Source organism: Morone saxatilis, unplaced genomic scaffold (genome assembly GCF_004916995.1).
Source record: "Morone saxatilis isolate NCDOM2014 unplaced genomic scaffold, NCSU_SB_2.0 Contig23, whole genome shotgun sequence".
Taxonomy (NCBI): Eukaryota; Metazoa; Chordata; class Actinopteri; family Moronidae; genus Morone; species Morone saxatilis.
In genome coordinates, this window is record NW_023339796.1 from 4,679,540 (window position 1) to 4,693,855 (window position 14,316).

General features: G+C 41.7%; 1 protein-coding gene across 1 annotated transcript in view; it reads right to left on the minus strand.

Moving 5' to 3' along the window:
* Window positions 1-6: 6 nt before the first annotated feature.
* The window catches only part of LOC118334213 (vang-like protein 2), a 16,374-nt gene continuing 2,064 nt past the window's right edge, over window positions 7-14,316 (minus strand). Inside the window, exons 2-8 of the mRNA XM_035670047.1 lie at window positions 6,458-6,832; window positions 5,813-5,936; window positions 4,036-4,643; window positions 2,902-3,035; window positions 2,452-2,587; window positions 675-918; window positions 7-336 (exon numbers count right to left, since the gene is read on the minus strand). Of these exons, the coding sequence (XP_035525940.1) occupies window positions 76-336; window positions 675-918; window positions 2,452-2,587; window positions 2,902-3,035; window positions 4,036-4,643; window positions 5,813-5,936; window positions 6,458-6,528 (1,578 nt within the window). The 5' untranslated portion in view covers window positions 6,529-6,832 and the 3' untranslated portion in view covers window positions 7-75. The remainder of the gene's footprint in view (window positions 337-674; window positions 919-2,451; window positions 2,588-2,901; window positions 3,036-4,035; window positions 4,644-5,812; window positions 5,937-6,457; window positions 6,833-14,316) is intronic.

The following is a 14,316-nucleotide window of genomic DNA, read 5'->3' on the forward strand; positions in this document are numbered from 1 at the left end:
GCCACGAGAATGATCCAGCGGGAGAGCGAGCGCAAGGAAGAGGAGGACATAGTGGGGAAAAAGACGAGACCGCCTTCACACCGAGGTCTCCGACTGCAGCCTCATGACGAACTTGTGGCTCTTGGGGTCGATGAACTCCTCCCCCAGCCGCAGGAAGGGGAGCGGCGTCACCGTCACAACCAGGGAGAAGTCTAGGCGTCGCAGCGAGAAAACCAGACCCTGGCGCAGGGCTGAGGTCACCGGCTCCTCGCTCACTAGAGTCCACTGGCGCCCCCTGCCGTTCGGCTGCTGGTACTGCATGGTGGGGCCTGGGGAGAGGTATCGCTCCAGGAAAGCCTGACAGGGAGGATGCAGGAGGTTAATTACCATGGAAACACTGGAAGATGTTTTAATTGGAAAGCCTTATCAATACAATTTCAGGGAAGAAATAGTGAATTCCTTTTTATTTAATTTTATTTTGCATTTAAGATTTTGAATCTAAAATAATATCAAAATCTTAGTCTTAAAACACGCAGCATGAGTTTTCTGTGTGTGTAACTATAGAACTATAAATGCCCACATTCCCAAAAACAATGTTAAAAAAGGACCTTAGAGTCCTCAAAAAAGCAGCTGGACTGAATTCGGCAACTTGGTTGAATAAAAGTCGAGTAAGTTCAGGTTTTCTCTGTCGTTACCTTGGGCGTCATGTTATGTGTTATGCAGAACTGCAGGTGTGTGAGGATGCTCTCCATGCTGTGGAAGGCCTGCTGCCGGGTGGTTCTCAGGTATTTCTGCATGGCTCGGGCCATCGGGGCGAAGATGGCTTGAGCCGCCTCCCGAGGATCCATCACCTCCTTCGGGTGTTTGGGGGATGAGGCGACCTCGTCTTCGTGGAGACGCTTGATGTGTGTGAAGGCCTCTTCCACCGCCACAACCAACCTAGAGGGACGACAAAAAGCATCATTATAAACATCGTCAGTTTTAGTGGTTATTTCTCAACATAATCTCTATACAAAACAGAGGATTCTGTATTATGAGGGGTGAGTTTGCATTTCAAAGCAGGGACATGTTGGCTCTGATGAACATGCAAACACTATAGGAAAATATAAAAGATAAATTATGATTACCATCCTTTAAATCAGGGGGTCCAAAACTGAAAGATGGGTGGGTTACGGGCCAAAAGCAAACACATACTGTACTGTATTATTAAGATGCAAAATGGTACTAAGATCCTTTAATTGACCGACTTCCTGTGTGTCACTCTGCCCACTATGCTCAGATTATAAAATAATTAGGAATCCTACATTTAAAAGGGTTTTTTTTTTTTAACCACACAATAAATAAAACTTTTATTGTATCATAATTTTATTTTTATTTTTTGTCGCTATAAACATCTGGTGGGCCAAATCAAAGCTTATGGCAGGCCAACTTTGGCCCGAAGGCCCCACTTTGGGCAGCCCTGCTTTAAATATAAAAGGATCAATTATTCCCTAAACGAGTCAGTTTTATTAATTTACAAGACCCAGTGTCCATTCACACACGTGGCAGACTCAGACAGGTTTAATACCAGCAAATACAGCTCGATATAAACCGACTACACAAAATGACCTTCTGTCATGAACTAATCATTATGCTATCTGCAAGACACCTCGCCAAGTGTTGCTAGGTAGAGACCAATAATAATTCAATACTGAGTTTGAAACATCTGCTAATATTCATTTTATAACATAAACACTTTTTTAAGAAGATCCCTCAAAATGTATGTATTTAAAAACCAAAAGGACCGAGAAATGTACAGAGCCAGCCGTTTTACAGTTAAAAAATAATCATAACATAAAACATAAAAATGTTCTTTGGTGAAGAAATTAACAGTAACAATGTTTCTTAATCACTGTAAAAGAATCTTTTGTTTTTTTTACAACTTTCTTTTTTGTTACTTATCGGCCAACACACAAGCATATTGCGTATATGGGTGCTAAGCTGATATTGGCTTAGCTCATCCAGTTTATCAGTCTGGTTCTATTGCTGAGTTTTATCTGCAGCAATTTCTCATTTAGAAAGTCACATCTGCCCACACTCTCTGTCTCCCTTGTTTCCCCATTCCTTGTTTGCTTTATTGTTTGTAAGGTGAGAGAGGAGACACTGAGAAACATCCTAAACATATAATATCTGTGTACTAACTAACAATCTGTATTTTTTAACACGGTTCTCAACTCATCTTCCTTTGTGCCCACTGTTCTGATGGAACTGAAACATGGATTCAGACCAAAAAATCTTATAGTGAGTGTTTACCCTCTCACTTCAGTCATGGGTTTCTATCTCTCCACACACAGACAAAGACTACACATTGTCTCTCTCTCTGTATTTTCATTGTCTGTCTGCTGCTCCACCAATCACACATCATAATGAATCCCCAGCTACACCCGATGTTTGTAAGAAAGAAAAAAAAAAAAAAGGGACTATCTATCTGACCTGGCCTTGCGTTTTCGGACCCTGCGGTCCATCTCGGCCTCCTCGTAGTAGAACTCATTGTGGGAGTTGTCTCTCCTCCGGGCGGCGGCTGCTATCATGGCCCGGGACTGGCCTGTGGAGTTGTTCGTGGTGTTTTCTGCAAGACAATACATGCAGAGGGAGGAATTAGCAGAACGCATTTCAGGTATTTAGTTAATGCTCATATTCAAGTGAGAGCAGGAATAAAATAATAGTAGTATGGCAGTGGGGTAGAGTAGTTTCAGGTGTGTAAAATCAGCCTCATTCAGATCTGAGTGAAGGAAAATGTTTGCTGAAGACCTTTAGCTGCTTTAAGGTTTAACCTCAGTATGTGTCAGTGAACGTATCATCTTGTCCCGACGTACAAGCCAAGAAATAAAAACGTTATGGATTAGAAAACAGGCGTCATAGGCGTGATGAGGCTGTATTTACCGTCCAGGGAGTAAACCTTGAAGCCGGTCATCTTCTTGGACAGGATGGACTTGGGTAGGTTGAGGAGGGCAGGGTTGTAGACGGAGAAGTCGTTGTAATAACGGTCCAACACCCAGACAGCTGCCCGCTGGATACTGAAAACACAGCGTGTCAATCGTCAGTGCCACAGTAAGTACAGGTCTAACACCAGCTGCTGATTGCACACGGATATGAACTGTACACACACGTATCACATGATAATAACGGTCAAAAGTAATACAGGACAATTCACAAATCAGGTTCTTGTATCTAAGAGTGAACTGAAATAAGGAAATCTTCTGTCAACTACATTTTTCTAATTTACTCCAAAGTTTGTTTGGGAATATGCACCAGTGAGGTAAAAACTAACAAGATGAGGGCCTTAAAGTAGGTCTTACTTTACCATCTTTATTATATTGAGGCCCTGACTTGAAGAGGGTCACGATTTACATTCCAGACTTTAATTATCTTGAAGTTTTTGCTTATATCATGCATATTCTGATATTTCTGTGTTTATTCAAATTACAGGACAGCCAATCAGGGTCCAAGCAGTATTCCAGCAAAGAAAATACATAATATAGTAGGAACAGCCGGTTAATTCGGACATGACTGTATTAAGTCACATTTCTAATAAGTTACACATGTACACATATTATTGTCAAGGAATAGTTTGGTTTAAACTCATTTCCACCCTGATTTTTATGTCCTTGTGCATCCAGAAGCTGTTGGTACACAGGTACTTCTTTGAGGAAAATAATATTTTCAAATATATTTAATATTCAGAAGTAATACTAGTGAAACCCTTTATTTGTGCCATGTGAGAGAATTTTGGTTCCAACTTCGAAAATTGGAATAAACTGACGGCACAAACTTAAACTTTAAAGCCTCTACACAGGGTTTGAAATGTTCTAATAAAGGTGATTTCCAGTGGAAATATCAAAGTAAAAGTAGTAAGTGGACCTCAGAGCATAGAATATTTTGTTATACATGGAAGTATCCTGTTTTTACAAAGAAATAAAATCACATTATTTGGTATTTTGTCTAGAAATAAGTCCTCTTTGTTCAGTAACATAAGTATCAAGAACTCTGTAGCATTTCGTTTGCCATCTCACTGACCTGAGGTGGCCCACGTTGTAGAACTTGCTGGCTCCGTCCGTACTCCGGACCACCTTGAGGCAGAAGGCCGGCTGCAGGTGTCGGACTTCCAGCAGCACCAGAGCCAGGTACTGTATGAAGAGCAGAGCGTCCACCAGCGAGGCGGCGTACTCCACAATCCCCCTGTAGTCCCTCTCCCTGGGCTCAAGCACCCGCACGCCATAGAACAACCAGTAAGACGCCACGAAGAGGAACACCAGCACCATCAGCAGGCAGCGGAAGACAAAGAAGCGTGGTAGCGTGGCGCGAGGAGGCCGTAGAAACAACGCCCAGGAGGAGATGAGCAGGACCAGGAGCTTGAAGGCCAGAGAGACGTAGAGGCCTTCACAGGGCGTCCCGCAAGGCTCGAGGGCGTCACGCCACAGGACCTGCGGGAGGATGAGGAAGGCTAAAGGCGTGACCAGGGCGAAGAAGCTCAGGCAGCCTCCCAAAGCCGGGCCAACGAAGCGCTTGCACTCCAGCGGAGTCGATTCCTCCAAATCTTTGGTGACGCGGGTCAGGTCCTCATTAGAGATACTGTGTTCTGAGGTGCCGGTAACGACGGTGGTGGTCTCGCCCCAGTTATCATCCTGTCAGACGAAGAGGAGGATAGAAAGATTAATGTGTGTTTAGGTTTAATTTTCACTGTCTCTAAAGCCTATGAAACAGCGCCAAAGGATTACAAGGAGAAATTAAAATGAAAAAATCATATTATCTGATATTTTCTGCAGGTTTTAACAAGATATGTTACTATATTTATGGGTAAAATGATTAACCAGATCTGAATAGCACATTTATAGTTAACAATTAAGCAATTAATCAAACAATTAGTGAAAATATTTCCTGCAAAAGAGGCAGAAACCCAGGAGGTTTATATGAAAGGTGTGTTTAGAAGGCGGGGAGAGCTTGAGCAAAAATAGAAGCATAATTTCATTTTAGATAACATTTTAATCCTTCCTTTCTAAATAGAAAAATTAAATTAATAACTAAACTCTGTCATAAGAAAAGTTAAAATGTCTGTGAAGTTATGGGAGGGATTAACCTCTCTGCCCCCTGTGTATCCAAGTTGTGTCCTTAAGCTTAAATGCAAATGCCTCCTTACTATTTAAAGAAAGACCCCTCTTCACTTGATCTAGGAACAAACATCCTCAGTCTTTTTAATGAACACATTCCTTTTAACCTCACATAATACCTCTTCAGTGCCCCAAGACTCAATTATACAAATGTCAACACCTGCTTTTTCCCAACTGACTGAAAAGGCAGACTGGACTGAAATGAAGTGACAAGCTCCTACAAAACACACATCAGGAGAATTATATTCTTTAAAACTGGCTCGAGGTGTGCCACAAAAATAAAATTTGTTGGGCCAACTTAAATCTATCTACTATATTTTAATAAGAGCAAGAACAGCAGTAAGGTCACAGTTTCAGTCTGCGACCTAAGAAAGTAGAAGACCAGGTTGCTATTTACAGGACCGCTCCTACTTCTGTGTGTTTGACCTTAGTTAAACATTTATCCACGCTGTAAGGAACACAACTTTTAGCATCCAGTGTGACTAAAACCTGTTACCCTGGTGATAATGACTTCATGCAGGACAAAAAAACAACATTTATAGGAGCAAAGAACCTTTAAATTATCTATGTTTCTAATTGGTAAAGGAGCTAAAGTTAAGAATTTACAAAGAAATTAACACATCTGGAACAGCCGACGTCATTGATAAAAGTGGCTTGAAAATGGAAAGAACAGCGGTGTGACTGACCCTGTCATCTCCGCGGGTCGACTCTGCATCCAGCAGAGGCTCTCCGGGAGTCTGGATGGTGACCGATTTGTCTCCACGACTGCTGCTGTCTCGGCTCTTAGAGCGGTGGCGATCCCTCCGATCCCTGGAAGACAAGCGACACACAGGTGATGTTGCAGCAATGACTTTCTTTTACTCTCCCTGTCAAAGTTTTGATGCAGCATGTTCAGGGTGCACTACAGTACAAGTACAAGATTCAAGTTGCTATCCTGTGAAAACCATGTATTTCCAAACTATCACCAAAAACAGCCTTGTTTCTGCTTGGCAATGCATTTTTCAACTAATCCAATGGGTTTTTTTAAATGGTAGATTTTGCTAAGGATGTAGGAGAATTGTCTCAAGCCATTAAGAAACACTTCCTCCTTCAGTTTATCTACATTTAAAGTGAATTTTTAGAAGATTCTGCAATCATAAACACCCTGAAAATAATAAACTGTTACAAAAAGTAGCCTCTAGTTATGTTGTGGATGTAGATATTTCAAATGAGAACAAAACAATGGTCACAAACATAAAAAAGTACTGAAAGAAAGCTGAATATAATCAGCTGTTGCTAAAACGCCAGCGAGAGAAAGATGACGTCCTCTGTGCGACCGGTGTCATATCTACCTGTGCTTGCGGGAGCTTCTGGAGTGGGAGGACTTGTATGAGTAGCCCGAGTACTGCGACTCGTTGTCCATGTCTCGGGTCGTCAGTGAGCGGGCTTTACGGGCCCCACCTCCTCCTCCTCCACCCGTTCCGCGCTGCTCGCCGACTCCTCCCAGCTGGCTCTTGCGCTCGGAGATGGACTTGGTGGAGAGAGCGAGGGGCAGCTTGAGCAGGTCAACCTTGCTCCTGAGGGAATCTATCTTGGAGGCCGACGAGGATGGAGCAGGAGAAGGGAGAAGGGAGAGCGGGGGGAGGCTACAGAGAGGAGGAGAAGAGGGGTGGGAGAGGACGGTGGGTAGGAGAGTCGCAGCAGGGGAGAGCTGAGGTGGCTGCGATCTGAAAGAGACGAGCAAACGGGAGAATCACGGTTAAAACTTTGAAACACTGACTTGTTTCAGACTTGCTCTAGATTGTGGTGCATGCAACCGCCTCATTCTGAGTGACTCTGAACATACTCATCAGTCATAATTATAGACGTTAAGGGAATGGACATCACTAAACACGCAGGGGAGGGTTCATGTGTATTTACTCAAGCCACTCTTTGTGAACTTCCTGCCTCGTGCTTCTAACAGCTATCACACCAGACAATCTAGATGGATGCACTTCAAAGGGCCCATGGGTCTATTCTGAACTTCCTCTTTATATTATGCATTATGGGCTTGGTATAATTTACAAGATAAAACATCATCTGGAAACACTTCGTATCAGGCATTCAAAAAAAAGGTTTTAAAAAAGGTCCGGCAGCCGACATCTCGCAGTGTAGTTGCACATCGCAACTCTGTCACATCACCCAGGCATTCTTAGTGCAAAGGAGAAACTATGGTGGCCACAAAAGGCCCCGTATAGAGCCAGTGTTTGGTTTGTCCCATCTGGTCTACTGTAGTAACATGGCAGACTCCACAGCGTCTATAGATATAAAACGGCTCATTCATGGTAACAGAAACCATTCTTATATTCAGGTGACTATACACGAATGAAAACATACCTATGAATATTATATTCCACTTTTTCCAATAGAGTCTCCTTAATGTTACACACTGGCCCTTTAATACAGTGAGTAATGTAATCAATAATAATCAGATTATGAAACCTTTTAAAGAAGAAAATCACACAACCCTCTTCTTACAAATGAGAAGTTTGATTCATAAGCTATGAAACACATTCTTGTCCACTCTTGTCTCCACTGAGGGTTTACAGCCTTACTTGTTCGGACCAGCAGCTTAGTGGCTAATGTTGATAACTTAAATATCTTAAGTCTGAAACTGAGTAACACAAGTTTGTCTGTTTTATCCAGCTCAAAGCCCAAAATCCAAATATATTCAACTTACAATTATATAAAACAGAGAAAAGCAGCAAATCTCCACATGTGAGGAGTGGGAACAAACTAATGGTTGTCATTCTTTCCCTAAAAATGTAATTAAACTGCAAATTGTTTCAGGTTTGGTTTAATTGGGACGTTTTAAAGCACCATAATGATCTAAACTGTCAAAAACAAAACTGTGAGGGAATCACCGAAAAAATGTGAATGTTCAGGTATGAAAATTGGCCAATTTAGCAACGACTGCACAATAAAATAGTCCCTAAAAGACCATCAGTGTCGGGTTTCAAGAGGGCGTATAATTGCACAGATACGATGTAAAGTGACCCCGTTTGTGTGTGTGTGGTTGTCGTGACCTCTCACCCCGGCACACTGAGCCCTGTGATCGACCCTCCGAGTGACACCAACACACATTAACCCACTAAACTGAGCCTTTAGTCTCTCAGCTCTGTGCTCTTATATCACGTCTTCCAGGTCTCGGCCGAAGTTAATCATCACACGACTGTACCTCCTCTCGCCGAGGAGCCAGCTTTAGCCGCCGTTAGCTCGGACACAATGGCGGCCATATTGGATTACTGTGTTTTCACAAAACTTGTTTGCCCTCTCCCTCCCTCTCGCCGTCTCACATTCCCTCCCTCACTCCCCTCGTCCCCTGGGAAACAGGGCCTCACTGCTGCCATGGCGATGAAAGCGGGTGTTCAGCTGGAGGGGGGATTGGAGGTTGACAGTTGCCGTGGAAACCTGACCTTACGCCGCCCTCTGCCACTCTGTTCTCCACGCTGCCGAAAAAAATCGCCAAAATAAAAGTGTTGGCATGACGGATGTTGAACCGTCATATGGTGGTTAATTGATAAAGGGCGGGTGGGGCGCGCTGGCTTTGATTGGCCCTCTGTGGGAAATGGAGAGGGACGTTAGCTGCCATCGCCGTCTTACGGGGTCCTGATTTAACTTAATGTGGTTTTTTATGCTCCATCAACGCCATTGTGTTTAAAATCAACTTCCCTTTAAGCCAAAATACTGCGCAACGACGAATCTGTCTGTGGGATTTCTGTGAGTTTGTCTCTCTTATTCCTTGTTCCCTCCTTTGTTTTACTGTCTTTTATTCATATTTTGTCTTAGGAGGAAGTGCCCACTAAGTCTTACCAGACTAGAGAAGATTCTGGATCCCTGCAGCCCTGTGCAAAACCTCAACAACATGCCTTTTCCAGACCACAAAACTCAAATGACTAACAGCCTCTTCCTAGTGTGTCATCATGAGCTTTTATCTTTATTAATGGCAGAAGAATGAGCATCTTATGTACAGTCTTTCTGCGCCTTTACGCCATGTTAAGTGCACAGAACGGTCATGTTTCACGCTGACCACATGGTATCTCTGCAGCAAAGAGGAATCTGCCCTTTGAATATCACGCAACACAAACGAACACTCATTTAAGATATTGAGTTGCATGACAAACTACAAAAAGCACATTAAAGATTTAGGATCTGTCCCTTCTCAGCTGCTTTGAAGCATCTTGAGAAAAGTGCAGATTCACATGGAGATTTAAGTGGCGTAATGTAAGAAACCACATATTCTTAGAGCGGCAATAAACTAAATCTAAACAGTGTTTTTATCTAATGGCTGTGGAAGCTCAGCTGGAACTTGTCCTGCCAGACAGAGAAACGTTGGCCAAAATAACAATCTGGCCTTAAGGTTTAGCCCGCCACCCCATAAAAATAACAATTACAGTAATACTGTCCATATTTCACTACAAGATGAGTCATTTTAAAATGAGGAGCAGCTCTCACTGATTCTGGAGACTCGGATCACAGCAGCTGATTTACAGCTCTGTATATCTGTCACAGACAACAAAGTTCCACAGACACATGAACATCTATCTCATTAGCTATAGTAACCACAGACAAAGCCTTGCAGCGCTCATATGTATCCAAAGGCCTTAGAGAGTCTAAATCGCCTCCAGTGACCGCTTAAAAGGTTTAATACAATCATGTAGGGCAGAGCAAATATTGTGGCGATAACGTTAATGGTGGAAGTTTGTTGTGAGGTCGGCACTGAAAGGAAAAGTAATTCAAATCCAAAGGGTTTCATCACCTTAAATGATGAGATATGTTGTGTGCAAAGTTGACATTTTAGTCTGAGATCAACCTTTGGGGAGGATGAAACGTGCTCAGTGAATTTCAGGGTAATCTGCTCATTAGATTTCCTGTGTACGAGGTGGTCAGGTGAGGGTGGTCGCCAAAGCCAAAAGGATTCATCCTCCGAGGGGCACGAATACAGACCGTACATTTCAAGCACTTTCTGCAATCAGTTTTTGAGATAAAGAAGAAAGGTCAAACGTTTAGATCAAGGAAGATACTGACCTGATGATAACATTAGATAAAAAGTCAGGAGGTCAAAACAGAGAGCCCATCCTCTGAAGAGTGAATATAACAAATGTAACGGTATTCTTGCTCTGCAGCCTGTGTCATGAAGCTGGATTACTACATTGGTTGAAGAAATTACATATAAGTGATAAGTGAAAATGGGTAAAGTTGAAAGGATGACTTCAGGCTTCAGCACAGTTAATTAAATTATGACTGAAGTCACAATATGGTCATGTTTGTGTGTTTGGGCATATAAACTGACCTCAGGACTAGGAAACATTAGCAATCACAATAATTACCACAGCACCATCTTTATATTGATGTTATTATATTTACAGGACCAAAAGCACATAGTAACAACTAAAATCATCATCACTAGAGCTTCAACTATAAGCCAATTAATCAATTAAATGACAACACAAATATTATTTAGTCAAACTCTGCTTCTCTGCTGAATTTCATTGTTTAAAAAAAAAGCTGTTCCTGTTCAAGTCTGAGGGACTGATGTCAGGTTTTAGCGCCGACCTTTCAGCTGAAACGTTTTTATTATAGAGGTCACCTATATTTGACCCAGTTGTCCACAAAATGAGAGTGGTTTGGGTGTGTTTTTTTTTTTAAAGTGGAGCTGACATGAGACTCAATGTCTTTTCAACAAAACGAAACAAAAGCTTGAATAGAGCAAAGAAACAGGTTTGCAATTCTAGCCTCGCACTGATGACAATAAATGTACCTTTTTGTTGATATTTCCATTCTAGTTTTAGCCTGCTTATGATATGTTTTATGTTATACATTCTGGCTTCCAGTCTGTGTGGGCTGATCTGTTTAAGTCACATGGTTGTTTTTGAAGCTCCTCTCAGTAATATTTTATACAATTTCCAACCAATATTCTACATGCAGTCCTTTTTATTAATCATGTTTAGTACTAACTGCGCCTATAAAAAACTGTTGTTAGTGTCCTCTCCTGTCAAGTCTGAGGAAATAACCCTAATGATGTCACAGTGGCGTCATTAAGGTTACCTCAGCGTTGGCTCGGACACGACAAATTACAAAACACAGAATACAAAAGACGGGACAGTCTAACAAGAGTCCGTTCCGTTGCATTATGGGAAATGTAGGATCTAGGGTTTATGGAGTCTGAGCCCATAAGCCGGCTTTGATTTAGATTTTTCTTCTTAGCAGTCTCTAAAAAGTCCCCTAACTTAATGGACGTGAATCACTGGAGGTCCCTTTTAAAAAGAAATAGTATTTGCCTTCTTGCCGTGAGTCACGTTAGAAGATTGATACCACTTTCAGGTCTGTACGGTAAATAAGTAGTGGCTTTTTCTAACAGTAACAAAATCTGCCTATCAGCACCTCTAAAGCTCACTAATTAACATACTATAATCGTGGTTGTTTAATATGTACAGAAACTGGTGAAAAACTGCTTCATGTGGAGACATGTACTGCACTATATCCTGGCCAGGACCAGCTGCAAAGACCCAGCCAAGAAACAGTCCGACACAAATGTGATATAGTGTGGTAATTAATGAATAATTAATCTTTTAGAGATGCTGCTGGTGGGACTTTGAGAAGCTAGTCCGTTTCTTCCGTTTCCAGTTTTTAAAGCAAAGCAAAGCTAAGACGTGTGTAACGGTATTGGCCTTCTCATTTAACTCTCAGCAATACAGCAAAACTTTGCTTTAACTGAAACTTGCAACGTGTGTACATTTAGATCTGTGAAAGTGCTATAATAGCAGCATTCAAATACATTTTATTATTAATTATCCAACTCTGCAGCTTTATCTCTAATTATACAGAATAAAAACATAACAAGCAAAGGCCTTTACCGTGTACATTAAGGTACCTTACATTTCTTTTCTCCAGTAGTATCGCTTACCCTGATCCTTGAGCAGCACTGGGTAAAACATTTACTAAAACAACAACTACAGTTTGAGCTTGAGAAGAGCCTGTCTGCCAACCTGTCTGTCTCTCCGTCCAACTGTTTAGTGAGAATATGACACAACAACTTGATCTACAGAGGTGTGGTCCAGTGCTGGGATGGATAAGGTTTCCCATTCATCCCAGTGTCCTATGGCCTACTTAATGAACTTCATCAGGACTCAACGACTCCAGTCAGCAGCATTAAAGTTAAATTAACGCTGTAAGAAAAAAGGTCCATCTGAACACAAGTGAGAGCTACATCCTGTTCTGTAAAAGCATAACCCGTCGTTAGGCTCATTTCTTTTCATCCCACTCAGTTACCGTTCCTGGAAAGCCATTGTTAACCAAACAGTAGTCTGATTCTTCAGGTTATTTCAGGATTTTTTTTTTTACACTCAACTTTACACTCATTTCTCACAACCCTGCCTCAAAGTGTAAATCAGATTTTTGAAAAAAGAAAAGAAAAGGACCCTTGTTCGCTCCACTCTGGGCCGAATTTAAAAGCCGAGTTCAGTAATCTGTGTAGGTGTGTGGTTTGAGATTAAACAGTTATGATGTTGGGCCAAATGGAGAGTAAAGCCGTTTAATATTTATCATTACCTGATAGCAAAGATAACGATTTTCTGTACAAGCCAGGCTGCTTGCTAAGCTGATGCTTCCTTATCGGCACATTAGAAATATAGCCAGTATTTTAGAAATTCTGAGGTCAAAAGTCTAAAGTACCTTACACAATCCCACAAAGCTAAGAAATCTTTGACTAGCCACCAAACAAACTGTGAGAAAAATCTAATTTAACATCACAACATGTCTCAAATGATATCTCTCTACATACATTATGATCTGCGACCAGGTTTGTTTATCTGGTGGTCCTTTATTTAGGTAAAAACAGATTTAGTCTACAGAATAGAATCAGCTTTAAACAACATGTATATAACTGTATAGTGTAAACTTCTTCTTGTGTCATAAAGTACCACAGAGGACGCGACCTTGGTGTTCTCAGTGGCAGCTACAGCCCTGCTTAGAAACACTATATACATCTATATGCCTGTATAATAATAATAATAATAATAATAATAATAATAATAATAATAATATAAATAATAATAAATCATGATTAGGGCCAAGTATAGTACCGTGGTATCTCAAAATCAAAATCTATTAAATTACTTAATGATTAAATATTCTTAGTCTTGTTTACATGTCAATTGATCCACTAAATACTACACACTGGACCTTTAACGCCTCTATTTCTAATCTAATATCTCCTATGGGTTTCGTAAAACACTCTGACTGGCTTTTGTGTAAGAAATGAGCCAAATGAATGAACTGAACTTGCCCTGAAAAGAGGGGGACAAAATCAACCAAACCACCAATTATGATAAAAGCAACAACAATTAATCAGGAATTCTGCTGTAAACGTGCAGCTTGAGTCACGTTACGTTCAAAACAAGCAGATGTAGGATTTTACAGCCTCTAGTTTCCCCAAAGGCAGAAAAAAAAAAAGAAATCAAGCTGTCATCAAACATTTCAAGCTGCTGGCACCGAGACAGCAGCTGTCAGGGTGGAGAGGCAATCTGGGCCATCTCCAAAATGACCAGCTCCATTCAACAGCCATTTGAGGCCTGATATACCAACTGTGAAAATAAGCGTGCACACACCCAGGGTCCGGCAGTGGGAAGAGGCTCATCACTGTACCAGGGCCACACACAAACACACACACACACACACACAGAGAGACAGACAGAGAGGGCTGACCACCACCCACTGCTGCCTGCAACGACATCAGTAAAACCAGAGAAAAAACAAGACAACTGCTACTGTCAGCCCTGGTGCACACATGGCTGGCAAACCGAAGCAGGTGTGTGTGTGTGTGTGTGTGTGTGTGTACAAATCTAACAGGATATGGTTGAATCAACAGGCCTGTCCTCTGCTCAGTGCTGGGATTCAAAAAGAGCCCTGCATACAATCCGTCTTCATATCCAAACAAAGTATTAAGGAGGCAGGAAGTGGCTGAATGAGCTGCGATCAGATAGATGTGGTTCAGATACAGGACTCCGGGTCCATTAGACAGTGTGGGATATTAAAAAAACAGACAGTAATTCTCTCCTTTTAGTGGTGTTTTAACTATACAGATAGTTTCAGTTTCAGTTTTATCCTGAGACTTTCCACCCCGGTTTGATCCCGAAGCGGAGTGTGATTTAATTTGTGGTTCTCAAAGCAC